General features: G+C 32.9%; 3 protein-coding genes across 3 annotated transcripts; 2 read left to right on the forward strand and 1 right to left on the reverse strand.

Moving 5' to 3' along the window:
* Positions 1-288: 288 nt before the first annotated feature.
* LOC106301309 (pentatricopeptide repeat-containing protein At4g18520) lies at positions 289-2414 on the reverse strand. The gene has a single exon (XM_013737673.1). It carries the CDS (start codon positions 2322-2324, stop codon positions 474-476), a length of 1851 nt encoding a protein of 616 aa, XP_013593127.1. The 5' UTR covers positions 2325-2414; the 3' UTR covers positions 289-473.
* A 444-nt stretch (positions 2415-2858) lies between these two features.
* Positions 2859-5645, forward strand: LOC106304990. Its single transcript, XM_013741368.1, has 12 exons — positions 2859-2929; positions 3230-3334; positions 3549-3734; positions 3827-3931; positions 4044-4127; positions 4213-4331; positions 4415-4516; positions 4598-4780; positions 4857-4923; positions 5005-5058; positions 5154-5279; positions 5363-5645. The coding sequence occupies exons 1-12, from the start codon at positions 2921-2923 to the stop codon at positions 5501-5503; spliced, it is 1281 nt and encodes a 426-aa protein (XP_013596822.1). The 5' UTR covers positions 2859-2920; the 3' UTR covers positions 5504-5645.
* An 8183-nt stretch (positions 5646-13828) lies between these two features.
* LOC106305102 (factor of DNA methylation 5-like) lies at positions 13829-15038 on the forward strand. Its single transcript, XM_013741476.1, has 4 exons — positions 13829-13910; positions 14061-14226; positions 14355-14567; positions 14651-15038. Exons 2-4 carry the CDS (start codon positions 14080-14082, stop codon positions 14882-14884), a joined length of 594 nt encoding a protein of 197 aa, XP_013596930.1. The 5' UTR covers positions 13829-13910; positions 14061-14079; the 3' UTR covers positions 14885-15038.
* The last annotated feature ends 865 nt before the right edge of the window (positions 15039-15903 follow it).

Here is a 15903-nt window from a genome sequence, read left to right on the forward strand (position 1 = left end):
CCTTTAACTTAAAAATATAGATCATCGACTATAATATCATAAGAAAATGGATTACATGATACATAGTGGATTCAAATTGCAGACAAGATCCTACCTTATAATATTTTTTTTCTTTTCTACTTTATTGGCACCTCAACTGAATCTCTTATTTTAGTAGTCGAATAAAAATGATTTGATTCCTTTTTTTGGTCAAAAAATGATTTATTTCTTTATTCAAAATCAGAAAGGAACTGAGACGGTATGACCCATACATAATTAGAAAAAGCCCAATAAGTCTAGGTTCTTAAAAACATTGAAAGAGAATTTGCTTATGACTTATGAGAATGTTATACAAAATGTGAAAATTACTTAAAAGATTGACAGGATTTGGTAACTAAACTTTATCTTTTAAAATAAAATTTTTTGTACATTTGATACTACTGTGGAACTCATCTTCTTCAAGAACTTGAATAGGTGCTTCTATAAAAGAAACATCAAGAGGTCTCCAAGTAACAAGTTGCAGAAGCTTCAGCCTCATCTAACTCAATATCCCCACAAGTAGATAGAATCGTTGCAAATATATAATCATCAACCTCAAATCCCTCTGCCTCCATTCTATACATTAGCTTCAACGCTTCCCTGCAAAACCCATTCCTCGCATAGCCCATTATCATCGCCTTCCATGAGACCAAGTTCTTCTCAGGCATACTGTCAAATACTCTAAAAGCTTCAGAGACAAACCCACATTTTGCATACATATGAATCAAAGCACTTCCCACAAAGACATTTGACAGAGCATGATTCTTCTCCGCAATGGAATGGATTGATCTGCCGATAAGAAGAGCTTCTGAGTTAGCACAAGCTTTCAAAGCCGAGGAGTATGTAAACGGGTTTGGCTCCACACCGTCCTGAATCATCTCTTTCAAGAAGTCCAGTGCTTCTGCTTCGTGTCCTAAGCTCGAACATCCAGAGATCATAGCTGTCCATGAAACCACATCTCTAGATGGCAACTGCTGAAGAACATTGAAAGCGTCACGAGACTCTCCGCATTTACAGTACAGCCAAACCAGAGTACTTCCTATATAGACATTCTTTTCGATCGAGTTCTTAATGATCTGAGCATGAAGCTCCTTCCCCAACAGTAAAGCCCCAACAGATCCACACGCTCTAAGGATGCTTACCACTGTCAGATTGTTAGCTATCAAATGCCGCCTCTTCATCACCCTAAAGAGGCTAATAGCATCCTCACCAAAACCTTCCCGAGCATGTGCAGCGATGATCGAAGTCCACGTGACCGTGTTTCTATTGCTCATCCCATCAAACACTTTCCTACAAGCTGAAATCTCCCCACACTTAGCATACATGTCCATTAACGAAGTTCCTACAAAAACATCTTTCTTAATCATCTTCTTAACCACCAAGCTGTGCACTTGCCTCCCAAATCTCAACGCTTTCTCCTCGCTACAAGCCTTCAAGATACTACACACAGTGAACTCATTAGGCAAAAACCCATGCTCCAACATTCCGATAAACATAACTATAGCTTTGTTCCCATGCCCTTTTCTCGAACAAGCGGATATAACAGCCGTCCAAGATATCACATCCTTCTCCTCCATCATATCAAAAGCACGCAACGCACTCGTCAACTCACCGCACTGCGCGTAGAAGTAAACGAGAGAACTCTCTACAATGAGATTCTCCACTCTAACCTTCACCATACTACCATGAACCTGCCTCCCTAGCTCAAACTCTGGTCTCCTACTACACAGATTCAACAAACACACAAACATCCTCCCGTTCGTGTAACGAATCCCATGCTTCACGTAGTCTTCAAACAAAGAGAAAGCCTCATCTTCGAGACCGTACTTCAAATACCCATCAATCATCGCGGTCCAAGTAACAGTGTTTCTCTCAGGCATACTGTCGAACACTTTACGTGCATAAACCAAATCACCGAGCCTCACACAGGCGCTAATCAAATTGTTACCGAAGTATATCACTTGATCGTCGAAACACTTCAACGCCATCGCGTGAATCCTTTTGATTAGCCGCATCCCGTTAGAAGACTGTAGCCACTCGGCGAGCAGAGCGTAATCCACTCGGGAAGAATCGTAACTCGCATTCTCTCCGGGAAGCTCTAAACCGAAGTTATCGCTGAAACCCATATCGAAAGTTGTTCTCTTTCTGGAAAAGAGACGAAACCCAGATGATCTTCTGTTCCTCTGTTCATCTCGTTTCGGTCTCGAATCGGTAATGAGAGGAGGTAAAGTCGACGACTTGAGTGTTCGCGTCGCCGGAATCTCTGGAATCCGGAGGTGGGGTTGAATCAACGTTAACGAGAACATCGGAATCGGAGAAGATTCAGATAAAGCTCTCTCCTTTTTAAGAAATTAATCTGAAACTTTTAATTATGACGACAACAACAACAAATAATATCTCCGGTCGGGTTATACAGACATGCCTGAAGAAAAATATATAATAATAAAAAAATGATTGTATAACCAATGATAATGAAACACGTGTCTCGCCACTTACCACTTTCAAACACAATAGTATCTAACTCTCCCCTGAAAAACCTTGAGATGCTCCACGATCTCACAAAACGTGTCTCTCTAACTACAATTGTCCATCAGTTTTCTGATTCTACTTCGACAGTGTTTAATGTTTGTTCATATTTCTCAGCTTTTATTTTTGATTTTTTGAAGCAAAGTTGAAATGATTTTGTAAAGTTTTTTTTTAAAAATTTATTTTGTAAAGCTTCTCTGAGACTTTTTTTCCTTTTATGGGGTCAAAACTCGGGAGAAGAAAAGTCAGAGTCAGAGTCAGAGTTTCATTACTCATTATAAGCTTTTTTAGACGAGAAGTTGAAAGGGGGATATTCGTTTCTTCTTCTTCTTCGACTTTTCTGGGGTCTCTTCCTCTTCCTTACCCAAAAGTTTCGATGAAACAGGTGTACAAAGCTTCTCTGCTTTCTTTCGTCTCCTTTCACTTCATATTTACATTTTCGTGTGTGTTTATGGTTGGTTAATCGCTAACGGAATCATTAGCTACAGCTTCTTGTCATGTTCATATATCGTGTGATGTCCATATAACCTCAGCAAATTAGTTTTACGTTTCTTCTTAATCGACACGTTTTTAATAGTTTAATAAAAACCTGATTTAAGTGTTCCGATAATGTAATGTTATGCCGGACTCTGTCTCTAGGCTCTGTTCTTTGTTTTCTTATCTGGAGATGTCTGTGAATTTGCAGGATTCGATGCATAGATCATGTCTCTGTAGTATCTTCATCACCACTGCTCTGATCTGTGGTGCTTACTTCATTGGAAATGCTTATATTGATGAAGAATTTAAAGAGGTAAATTCTCTTCTTTTTCTTTGTATTTGACATCACGTAAGCTATATTTTATGTTCTATAACGCCTTCCCTTTTCTCGGTTGTAATCAGTGTTGACTATTTTTCCATGACATGAGAAGAACATGATTATTCTTGAAGAATTCTAGTTTTATAGTCAATATACTAGATAGATTGTTCTGATTTTGGTATAATAATTATTTTAATTTTTTTTACAGAAATTGCTGAGATGGGAAATCACTAATAGGATGTATAACGTCACTGATAAGATACAGAACGTCGCTGATAAGGTGCATAACGTCACTAACAAGATACAGAACGTCGCTGATAAGATGCATAACGTCACTGATAAGATACATAATGTCGCTGATAAGATGCAGAACGCAACGTCCCCTACATGCGAGGTTTGTTTTTGAAGAATAAGTTCAGTTTTGTTTGAGTTTACTTCGTGAGATTTTTTTATACCTAAAGTTTATGATTAATATTTTTTCACTAGAATCTCGGTAAGCCATTGGGTACTGAAGCATTACCGCAAGGAATTATCGTTAAGACATCAAACTTGGAAACGCAACATCTATGGAACTACCGTCACAATAAAAAGGTTGTAAACTGGTCATAGATTCCTCAAAATATTTGTAAAACTTCACATTTTTGTTTTTGTTTTTGTAGTTTAATCTTTTGTTGTATGTTCTCCTTTCTCGATTTATTTTCAGGGGAACCCGAACCGTGCAATGAGTTTGTTAGCCATGGCAGTTGGAATCAAGCAAAAGGAGATAGTCAACAATGTTATCCAAAAGGTTTTGTATTTGTCTTTTTCACTCAATAAGATTTTAATTTAGCCTTTTTATGTTAATGAAACTATACTAAATGCTTTGATTTCAGTTTCATTCTCGAGATTTTGTGGTCATGCTTTTTCATTACGACGGTGTTGTGGAAGATTGGAAGCAGTATCCATGGAATGAATATGCAATTCATGTTTCCGTAATGAATCAAACGAAATGGTTCATTTCTTGAAATTCTTGTAATAAATTTTTCCACATAATATTATTGAATATCCAATAGTTTCATGATGTTAATGCCACAGGTGGTTCGCCAAGCGGTTCTTGCATCCTGATATAGTTGCAGAGTATGAGTATATATTTCTTTGGGACGAAGATCTTGGTGTAGCTCATTTCAATCCTCAACGGTACTCCACCAAATCTATGTTTTTGTTTCTTTTTATCTTGCTTGTTTTCTTATTTGCATGATGAGATCTTTGTATTATTAGATACCTATCTATTGTCAAAGAAGAAGGTTTTGAGATATCGCAACCCGCTCTAGACACTACAAAAACAAAGGTGCACTATCCTATCACCGCTCGTCGCAAGAAGTTAAAATTTCATAGACGTATGTATAAAAACAAAGGCAGGGTGCATTGCGATGATCATAGCACTGATCCTCCCTGCACCGGGTAAAAGTTTTATATCAATGTTCGGTGAATCTCTTCCTCTCATTTCCGGTTATAACATGTAACTTGGATCTGTTAGGTGGGTAGAAATGATGGCACCTGTTTTCTCTAGATCAGCATGGAGATGCTCTTGGTATATGATTCAGGTAACTTTTTGGTTTTCGTTTGGTTTATTTGCCTATCTCTAGGATGACCTCATAGTTTTAATGCTTTCGTTTTCGATGCAGAACGATTTGATACATGCCTGGGGCTTGGATCTGCAGCTTGGTTATTGTGCTCAAGTTAGCTTTTCTTACCTTTAATGTTTTCTTAACAGGTTTTAATAACCATCTACTACCTCGGTTCTTAATTAAAACAAATTCTTGGTCGTGGATAGGGTGATCGGAAGAAAAATGTAGGTGTTGTTGATGCGGAGTACATAGTGCATTACGGTCTTCCCACACTGGGTGTGGTTGTAACTGCTTCGAGCTCTTCACCGAATGAGAAAAACCCGAAATCACGGGTACGACAAAAAAATTTCAAGTGTTTGTATATGTTTCTTGAAGTAGAAATATATGTTTTGATAATCTTATTTTTGTTGAGAAGGTTTCACAAGAATCATCAGAGTCTCGTGAAGTGGATAATAGACCAGAAGTGAGGAGGAAATCATATGTGGAGATGAAGAGATTCAAGGAACGTTGGAAGAAAGCTGTGGAGGATGATATATGTTGGGTCGATCCGTATTGAAAACCCAAGCGATGTATCTAAACCGAACCAGACCGGATTACCTTCACGAATAGACTTTTGAGATTGTTCTTGTTATTTTGTGGTCTAGTGTATACCATTGTTTTGGTACATAGATTGGAAAAAGTCAGTGTATGTACTTATGTGTTCGGTGTTGGACCACAGAAATGCTGATGAGTTTAGCAAACTTCATATAGACTATATTATATTATTTTTTCAAATTAAACTAAATTAATATTTATTATTTCAGTATTAATTATAAATTTAATTACTTATTTAATAAATAAAATTAAACTTTTAAAAATATTTTGTTATAATAAGTTAATATTTGAAAGTTTTTCGAATAACAGAATAATCTCATGTATATGTTCTTGTTTAGTGTCTAAGTAATGATCAAATTAACTCTAATATAAATCTTAGATATATTCAAAAATTATAATGATAGTTCGTGTAAAACACATAAATATGTAATGTTAGTTTTAAACAATGTTTCGATTTTAATAAATAGATATTGTAGCTCAGTAAAATAATTATCTAAACATGCATAGACTCTATTTGAGGATTAGACTTTGAAGATTTGAAGGTTTTAAAATGAACTAAACCATTTTTTTAAGGGCGGATTGTATTATTAAGCTTTCTAGGTAAAAAGTTATAAACAACGAGAACTAGCAAAATAAATGTATGAAACGGATACACCAGTAAGAATCCAAAATAAACTAACACACATCTATTTTGCGTATGAATGACTAAAGATTTTTCATATACAACTCCAAATTTGCTTATGGAATAATTGAATCTCAAAGGAGATAATATTCGTATTAATCCAAAAATACTATACTTCAAACTGAATTGAGAATGATTGTCACTCTCTTTTCAATACTTTAGTAGGAGCCACCGAGACACGACAACTCTTTATATTGCTCTATTGATAATAATAAAGTCAAAGAGATTACAGTTTTTTAGAATTTGATGTTGCTTTTTGAAGTAACCATAGTTTGAAACAAGAACTCTACCACCATCACAATAAGAATCATCAATGATTGAAGCCGGTAAGACTCGTCGCCACCATCCGCAATAGATCTATCAATTATCTTTTCTAAACGGTTCAACTGAACCAAAATTTTTGTTTTCCTAAATCCATTGGAAGAAGCATACAAAAGAGCAATAATTTTTTTTACCAGATTTAAAGTAAATTGGCAATCTAACAACTAAGTAACAAGAAATAAATCAAATCAAAGAAAGAAAAGCAAAACGAATTAAATAAGCCGATGACGGAGTTATAAAAGCCTTTGGTCATCGGCTTGAAACTAGAAAAAAATCTCTTTTTTTTCTTGACGGTTAGGGTTTTTAAAGCCTATAAAATCAAGTATTTTACCAATTCATTTTTACTTTCCTAATTTTTTTTAAAACCTTTTAAATCACTTAGAATCTAACTTCTCATTTTTCTTCATGTTACTTTAATTTTTTTTTAAGCAACAGTTTGATTATTACTCCATCTGTTTCAAAATACATGAAGTTTTAGGTTGAGGTACAACTATTAAGAAACTTGTTTTTTTATCCAAAAAATATCGTTAAAATATAAATTTAAAATTATTCAACCAATCACAAAACAGACTACAAAATATGATTGGTTACACAGTTTTTGATAAAGTTAAAAGGTACATTGAAATATGAAAACATCATCTATTTTGAAACATCAAAACTCCCTAAATCATCATCTATTTTGAAATGGAGGGAGTATTATTTTAACCACATCCACAAAAGTCACAGCTAAGTATTTTTGGAAGTCATTATTTTAAAATTTTCAACAGTAAAAATCCTAAACCGGAGGTGTCAAAATGAGTTAATTCACTCAACTCAACTCAGTTCATAGTAAGTTCAGATCTTTCACGAGCTACATAAGCTCAGCTCGTTTATTATATAAACTTTAATATGTAAACTCGGACTTAGATTATCTAGATCATGAGTTAAATAAACTAACTCGCAATCCAATATAAAAGTAATAATAATAAAATAACTTCAATAATATTATTAAAAATTTAAATATTAAAAATTCAAAATATTAATATTAAATACTAAATAAAACCGACACCTAAAATAATTAAATCAAATCTATATCAATGATCTAAAATCCCTATTTCTTAGGAGAGTCTTGAGACAGTTCATCTTCAAAGTGTTCATCTTTCCAAATCATAAAATTAAAATAAAACGTTTATAAATATTTAATGCTACAATAATAACAAATTATAAATACTTATTTGAGATAGAAAATATATTACCATTATTGTCGGTCATAAAACGAAACAACGAAGATCGAGTACAAAGAAATGGTTGAACCTGTTTAGGAGATAAATATGATTGGTATATAAATTATCTTTTAAATTTATCCAATATATATATATATATATATATATATATATGCTTGTAAGTACGAAACTTACCGAGCTCATGAATTGGTTCATATTCATTATAGATCGTTTATATAACTCGTGATCTAATTTAATCTCGATCATTAAATTTATTTATTAAATAAACATAAATAATAGACTCATATTTGCGAAAAATTGAACTGAGCTGAGCTAATTCATCAACTATAACTCATTTTGACACCGGTATCAACCTATAACCTCATTAAACAAAAACTTGGAATTCACGGTTTCAGGCTTTCAGCTGTACAACAAGTAAAAGTGTAAAAAAAAAGAATCAATTAAAAAAGCAGAAAGAGTTGAGGATCTTAACGGGCTTAGCATAAAGTCGTGACCCATGATCCATTTATCAATAATTTGAGACTAAACGGATCCGTAAAAGGTTTGTACAAATGAAACCTACGTCGTTTTAGTTACGTTTTGTTTAAGATCGATGTTCCTTTCTCACTGCTGATCTCCTCTTCCAAGTTGTGTGAAGGATGAAACTGAAACGGCGGCGTAATATATGAACCAAACCTGAGAGAAACAATAATATCGAAAGTTTCTTCCTTTTCTTCACTGACATAAGACCATCTCCTGTGATTTATTCTATTTTTTCTTCTAATATTACTTCAATGGTACTCTATTTTAGATAAACAAAAAATAAAAAAATTACTCAATATATAGAGTAAAAAATAGGTTTACACTATTATAGAATAAAAAATAGAATTATATTAGAACATTTTTACTCTAAACTCTATTTTAGAATGAAAAATATAGTGGGGTCAGAGATCTCTAAGGTAAACTTCTCTACTTATCCTCTTATGCTTGCTCATTTGTAAAATCTTTAGTATCAAACTTATAGTTTAAATGTTTGACCAGTGACGATCACCGTGGAATAAAAAACAAGATGAACGAGATGAATGACGTGCTGAATAAATTCAAGGAAGAGAGAGAACTGCTGATGAGAACATTTACCGAAGGGTACAAGAAACTATCTAAGGACAAGGACGAAGAGCTCGAGAAAATGCTCAAAAAAAGCAATGGAGGAAGAGCGTAGTGAGCAAATGACGAGATCCAAGAAGCACACAAGGAATTGTTTAGTGTAATATATATACTCTATCTTTCTTGAATGCTTATTTACTGGATGGATATTATAAGTTGTGTTGGGGGGGGGGGTTGGGGGTTATTACATAATGTTTATGTCTGCTGAGATTGAGAGACTTATCATCGGGTGAAAGTTCCAAGATCAGAGTAAAGATGATGGGACAAGTTGATGGAAAGCCTTTCTTCAAAGCATGCTTTGCTCGGAGTGGGGGCAACGCGTCAGGGATCCACTATGGCACCCATTTAAAATTCAGAGATGTGGAGATAAAATTAAGGTCTAAATTCGATTTTCTTTTCTCACTACTCCTCTTGTCTGTTTTTGCGGGGATCTTGACTTTGTTTGTTATGTTGTTGTAGGAGGTTGTGGATGAGGAAGATGAGAAACTTAAGAATCTGAGTGAAGAGTGGGGACTGGGGAGAAGACGTGAAGAACGCAGTTAAGACAGCACTCGAGGGAATGAACGAGTTTAACGCGAGTGGTGGGTTTCCAGTTCCTGTGCTGTGGAATTTTGAACATGGGAGGAAAGCGACACTCAAGGAAGGGATTGTTGCTCACATGAAGCATCAGATCAATAATCTCAAACGCAAACGGACCTGAAGCAAGCACCTTTGATCCTCTGTTGATTGGTTGTTAAAAAGGTTTGTGGCTTCAGGAATCTTTAAGTTTAACTCTTGACCTCTTTTTATTAGTCTCTGTTTCTCATTTTGTAACTAAGCCATGGGTGTTCTTTGGCAAACTACATGTCAATATGTTAGAAACAAATATGTTTTTTCTTTTTTTTTCTTCCGCGTATTAAAAGAAAATATGAGACACTTCAATCTTCAACCGTATCAGAGACTAAGCTTAAGTATGTTTTTTCTTTCAGATTCCAGCTGCACTAACCTTCTAATATTTTATGTCTGCACTAAACTAAAATACTATCTGATATTTATGTGAATTTTATATAACTCTAGATGTACATCTCTACTTATTCAACTACACAAGTTTAGCAATGTAAGGTGAGAGACTACAGCGATAATGATTCATTAAGTTGTTAATGTAGATTTTTTTTTTTAAATTATATAATAATAATTAAAAAAATAAAAAAACAAACTTATAGTATAAGAATAATTATTTAAAAATATAATATTAAATAAATGTTATTCTTTTGTTATCTTTATTAATGATGATAAATTATTAAATTTGTTATAAGTCTTTGTTACACATCCAGATATGATAACAAGATATAAAAATAAAACCAAAGGTCACACAAGATAAATGAAAGAGCTACATAATTTTACCACCATCATTAGAGACTTGAGCATCCTCAATTATACGCACTGGTACCAAGCAGGTATGTGAATAAGGAGTAGCCCATAATTTTGTAAACCGTATCACTTCAATGTAAATGATGAATGGATGGGTGTGGGTTTTTTCCTCCTTGAGGCGAATGAGATGATCCTACAAGGACAGCGATGCGCTCGCAGAGCACAGTCTCCATTACATGCTGAAGCAGAAGGCATCACGTGGGTATGACAGAAGCTCGAGAAAGAGGCTTTGATGATATCCCCTTTGCTTCAGACTGTTAACAACTAATAAATCTGGCTTGCAAGAAGAGGAGTGGCGTCGTTAGCTGCAGAATTGGACGAGATGAAGCTTTGGCGCTCAAAATTTTATAATGTTGCTTTATCGTTTTTACCGCGCTCTAATAACTTCTGTGCGGACTCCTTTGCTACAGAAGGACGATCACGTGTGCAATGTTTCTCGTTTATAAACTCTCTGGTTCCCTTCTGGCCTGCTCCTGAAGCTCGCCTAAACGAACCAGTTTGATTCTAATGAATGATAGTTCGATGCCAAAAACAAAAATGTAATCCTGATCACCATCCAAGAACATCTCCAATCTATAGTTATTTTTAACTCCAAATACTATAATAGAGAAAAACTCGTTCTAACTCACATCTATTTCTTCTTAAAAAATAAAGATTGCTATTTTTCTCTATATATGGAAGAAGAAATATCATTCCTTTATAATAGAGACATTCTTTTTTATTTACAAAATTGTCTTTTAACTTTTTACTTTAATAATTATAACCAAAAAAAAAATATTTTTAGTGGAATACACTTTTTATATAAATAGAATCATAATTTTTTTAGCTAGATAATGCTTTTTAAAGAAAAATTTAGTTCATATAGTATCATAATTTTTTGAAACGTTAAAATTAATTGGATTAATTTTCAATTTTCATAAAGAAAAGGTATTATTTGTAAAACTATAAAAATATGGCAAGAATAATCTTTTTTAGAAAAAAATAGAAGAATGTATTGGAAACAAATTCGTCTATATTATAAAATTTTCCTATTTTAGAAAAAAAATTGGAAAATACATTGGAGATAGTCTAATAAGCTACAAACATGACATATTTCCCTAAACGTAGGATAGACAACTACATGAAGTGTCTTGGTATCTTGAACCAAAGTGGTGTAGAGTAGACAATTCGCCTTGGGAGATATTCAAACTCAATCCAAGAACCAAATATATCATCTCCGGAATAAACACAAAACATTCAGACAGAAGATCATTACATAATGCTAAAAGAAAAATATTAGCTAAGATTAAAGTTGGTATAAGATAGACGACATAACAGTCTATCATAATAGGAATCTAAGGGGGTGATTGGAATGAGCTGTATCTTTATGTTTTTGGATGTAGAATTTAATCCGTAGATTTATTTGATGTAAATTATTTTGCTGTACCTTTGTAAAACACTTATTTATTTGCTCTCGAACCTTTACAACCATATTTAGATTTTGTAGAATTTGTTTTTGCTGTGAGTTTTTTAAGGAAAAAAAAAGCTCGATTGGTTGATATATATGGCTCTAAACTAAATTTGGGCTCTCTAAAGCATCTACAGCCGCAACCAATCATAGATTTTCCAAACCCCTAAACCCGAAAAATTTTAAACAGCACCAAATATGGATCTGTAGAAAAACATAATGATGATGAGTAAAAAATAAAAAGCAAACAGAAAAATATTAGGTGAGAGCAAAGTTGGTATGAAACGAGACAACGGTTTGTAATAATAAAAATTAAAAAATAAAAAACTTTTTCTCTCTAAACCTTTTTCTCCAACCTTCTATGGAGGAAGCGGCGAGGACGGTTACAGCCGCGTGGAATCTAGAGTTTTGTTTGTACTTTGGTTTACCAAGTTTAATTTTTCGATCAAATTTTATTATTGTAATCACTTAACCAATGCCCGGTTTGGGAAGAATATTACACTACATGTTTTTATTTTCATACAATCATCTTCATATAAATTTTAGTATTATATAAATATTAAAATACAAATAGATTATATATGAACATATATTATTGCATAAAATAGAAAATACTGGAAATTAAAAAATATAAAACAAAAAACAAAAAATTCAATGACTATTTCATTAAAAATTATATATTAAAATTTATATTATATTATGATCATGCATTATAATACATGTAGAATCTAATAATATATATTTTTAAAAAAATATTTAAAAGTTACTCTAAAAGTCTCCGTTTCTATTTACCAATATAAAATCAAAATTAAACCTTTTTACCTCTGATAAAAACTGAAAATAACTCTTGTGAAAAATATTTGAATAAAAAATATTAATTAATGGTAGAAGTCAAAATTATTTTTATCAACAATTTAACTCACTTAATAAAATAATTAAATAAATCATGTAAACATAAAATTTGTAAGAACATTAAAATATAGAAATTATGTCCAGAAATTACAGTTTTGTTTGATATATTATTTAAAATATATAAATCGATATTTTTGTCAACGAAGATATCTATTTTATTAAGATTGAAGTACAAAATATTACTTGCATATTTTTTAAAATGATTCTTACAGAGTTTCATTCCTTTTTTAACTAATTCGGACTACTTTATTTATTGTTTTTTTAGTTAACTCTGTAACATTTATTATAAAGTGTTAAATATAACTTACCTATCTTAAAATGTTTTATTATATCTTCCTTTTTTCTCTCTTCCTAACTAATTAATTAATTGTATTTACTATAATAATTCACATTATTTATTTTACGTGTTAACAATAATATTTTTTAGGTTTGAATGAAATTTCTTTATTCGTGACAAAAATTCAAACAGGTTAAAAATAATTTTATTTGTTCATAGAATTAGTTAGCATGAGCATCCAAATATATTTTCGAGTACAAATCATTTTTTTATATCGTAACTCCATTCGGATATTATAAATTTAAGGACATGGTTTGATTCGGATCTTTCCGTATTCGGGTAGGAACCTAAAATTTTTTAAATAACCAATATGTTTTAAAATATTATTAAACAATTTATAGAAATAAAAATAAATTAAAACCCGCACGGACGTGCGAATCAAGGTAGTATCGGCTAAAACACATGAAGATTCCTTTCATTCAAAAAAAAAAACACATGCAGAGTCCCATTAAACAAAATCTTGGATTAAGTTTTTTTTTAACGACCAAACTTGGGTTAATAAAACTTGGAATTCACAGTTTCCATTATACAGCAAGTAATAAAGAAGTCTTTCCAAAAAGAAAAGGATCAAGTAAAAGAGAAGATGAAAGAGGTGGAAGATAAAGTTGAAAAAAGGTTGAAGATGAAAGAGGTGAAGTTAAAAAAAAAAATGAAAGAGGTGGAAGTTCACTCTGATCTTAACATTAATGGTCACTTGTGACCCTTGACCTTGACCTTGACCTTGACCTATTTATGGTGACTTCCTTGACCTTGACCTATCTATGCTGACTTGTGACCCTTGACCTATTTATCATTATGTGAAAAACGACGTAGCCTCTGTTAGGTTTTGTTTAAATAGATGTCTCTTCCTTGAAAGGAAAACAATATTGAAGGGTTTCTTTTCACTAAGCAAAGGTAAACTTCTGATTTCGACATTCTTTTCTGTCTTATTCTGATTTTGATTCTGGGTTGTAAGAGGGTACGAAGGAGCATATTTGCATATTTAGTTATCGTATTATGCTGTTGCCTTTAACAAAACCTTTCTAATGTTTGTCACTGACTTAGATACTTATAGAAGTCTAAGATGAGCGACAAGGATGAAGAGCTGAAGAAAGTAATAATGGATCTGGAGGAGGAGCGTAGTGATTTAGAAGATGCAAACTCCGAACTCTGCCAAAAACTATGCGAAAGCAATGATGAGATCCGAGAAGCACACGAAGAATTGATTAGTGTAATATATTTTTTTATCTTCTTGAATGCTCTCTGCTGATGATGATGATGATGATGATGATAATAATAATAATAATAATAATAATAATAAGTTGTGTGGTGGTTTTACCTATGTTTATGTATCTGCAGGGATTGAGAGACTTATCGGATGAAAGTTCGACGATCAGAGTGAAAGCAATGGGACGAATTGATGAAAAACCTTTCCTGAAAGTATGCGAGCAGAGATTCAGTGGCCAAGACGTTGCACTGCAACACGCCAGGCTTTGCTCTAAATGGCAGAAAATGGTCATGGATTCAAGATGGGAACCATTTAAAATTCAGAGATCTGGAGATAAAATTGAGGTTTTGTTATGTTCTTCCATTTGATTTCTTTCTCAGCACTCCTGTCTGTTTTGCGGATCTTGACTTTGTTATGTTGTCGTTAGGGCGTTGTGGATGAGGAAGATGAGAAACTTAAAAATCTGAGTATTGAGTGGGGAGAAGACGTGAAGAAGGCAGTCAAGACAGCACTCGAGGAACTGTACGAGTATAATGGAAGTGGCAGGTATCCAGTTCCTGTACTGTGGAATTTTCAACATGGGAGAAAAGCGACAGTCAAGGAAGGGATTATTGCTCACATGAAGCATCAGATCAAAAATCTCAAACGCAAACGAACCTGAATCAAGCACCTTTGACTGATTGGTTGATTGTTGTAGCAAGTTTGTGGCTTCAGGAATCTTAAGTTTAAGCGTTCTCTTTTTAATTTGTGGTTCTCACTTTGTATTAAGCCATTTAAAACCCATGCATGGAGGTTTCGTTTGGAATTGCTGCTTGTGTATTTCCTATGAATATAAACTAAGGTCGTGCGTTTTTCTGGCAAACTATGTGTACATGTTACCTTGTTAGAAACAAGATGTGTTTCTTTTGTTTTTCTTCCGTATTAAAAGAAAATGTGAGACGCTTCAATCTTTGCCCATATATATGAGAGACTAAACTTCAGACTATCATCGGCTGCGAAGCGTCCATGAGTCCAGAGTCTAGAGGTCTATAAAACAATCAATTTATTGTGTATGATTATCCATTTCTTATTCTTAACGATAAAACAACAATTTGTTGTTGACTATAATATTTGAGTTTGGACTACTCTGAGATAAGTTTCCTAAGTTTTTGCTTTCGTATTCATCTCTTCGAATTTTGACAAACTAATTAATCAATGATTCTAGCTAGGACCATATTTGTTGATCTGTTAACTTGTTCCTCTATAATAAACAACCAAAATAAAATATCTTAACAAATGAATGGTAAACTAAAAGAACATGTGTGCCAAAAAAAAGGTTCTGCAAAAGAACGTTTTTGGAAAAAAAAAAATTATGGATTACGAATTGGTCAAATATTGTATATATGAGAACTAACTCAAAGTATCACTGTTTGATTAGGTCTTATATATAGCGTTAAAATGCAGCGCTTGCGGTTGCGAAAGTTTGCGGATGAAGGTGGTTGCGTTTTATTAGTGGTTTTAAGAGATTTGTACGACTAGTTCTGCGGTTAAAAATTGGTGCGTTTGCGGGATACTAATTATGACTGGTTAACTACCAAATGCAACAGCGGTTAAATAATATATTAACAATATTTATATTTTATATAATTAGAAAATATAAAAAATCATAATATTATAATAAATATAAAAATTATATTTAGA

This window comes from Brassica oleracea, chromosome C7, assembly GCF_000695525.1.
Source record: "Brassica oleracea var. oleracea cultivar TO1000 chromosome C7, BOL, whole genome shotgun sequence".
NCBI classification, from domain to species: domain Eukaryota; kingdom Viridiplantae; phylum Streptophyta; class Magnoliopsida; order Brassicales; family Brassicaceae; genus Brassica; species Brassica oleracea.

Excerpts from the sequence above, each read along its gene's own strand:
- LOC106301309 (XM_013737673.1), bottom strand. The coding sequence starts at position 2,324 with ATGTTCTCGTTAACGTTGATTCAACCCCACCTCCGGATTCCAGAGATT.
- LOC106304990 (XM_013741368.1), top strand. Across the intron at positions 3,735-3,826 it reads CAACGTCCCCTACATGCGAG|AATCTCGGTAAGCCATTGGG; the intron begins GTTTGTTTTTGA and ends TTTTTTCACTAG. Across the intron at positions 4,517-4,597 it reads GCTCATTTCAATCCTCAACG|ATACCTATCTATTGTCAAAG; the intron begins GTACTCCACCAA and ends TTGTATTATTAG.
- LOC106305102 (XM_013741476.1), top strand. The coding sequence starts at position 14,080 with ATGAGCGACAAGGATGAAGAGCTGAAGAAAGTAATAATGGATCTGGAG. Across the intron at positions 14,227-14,354 it reads CACACGAAGAATTGATTAGT|GGATTGAGAGACTTATCGGA; the intron begins GTAATATATTTT and ends ATGTATCTGCAG. Across the intron at positions 14,568-14,650 it reads GATCTGGAGATAAAATTGAG|GGCGTTGTGGATGAGGAAGA; the intron begins GTTTTGTTATGT and ends TGTTGTCGTTAG.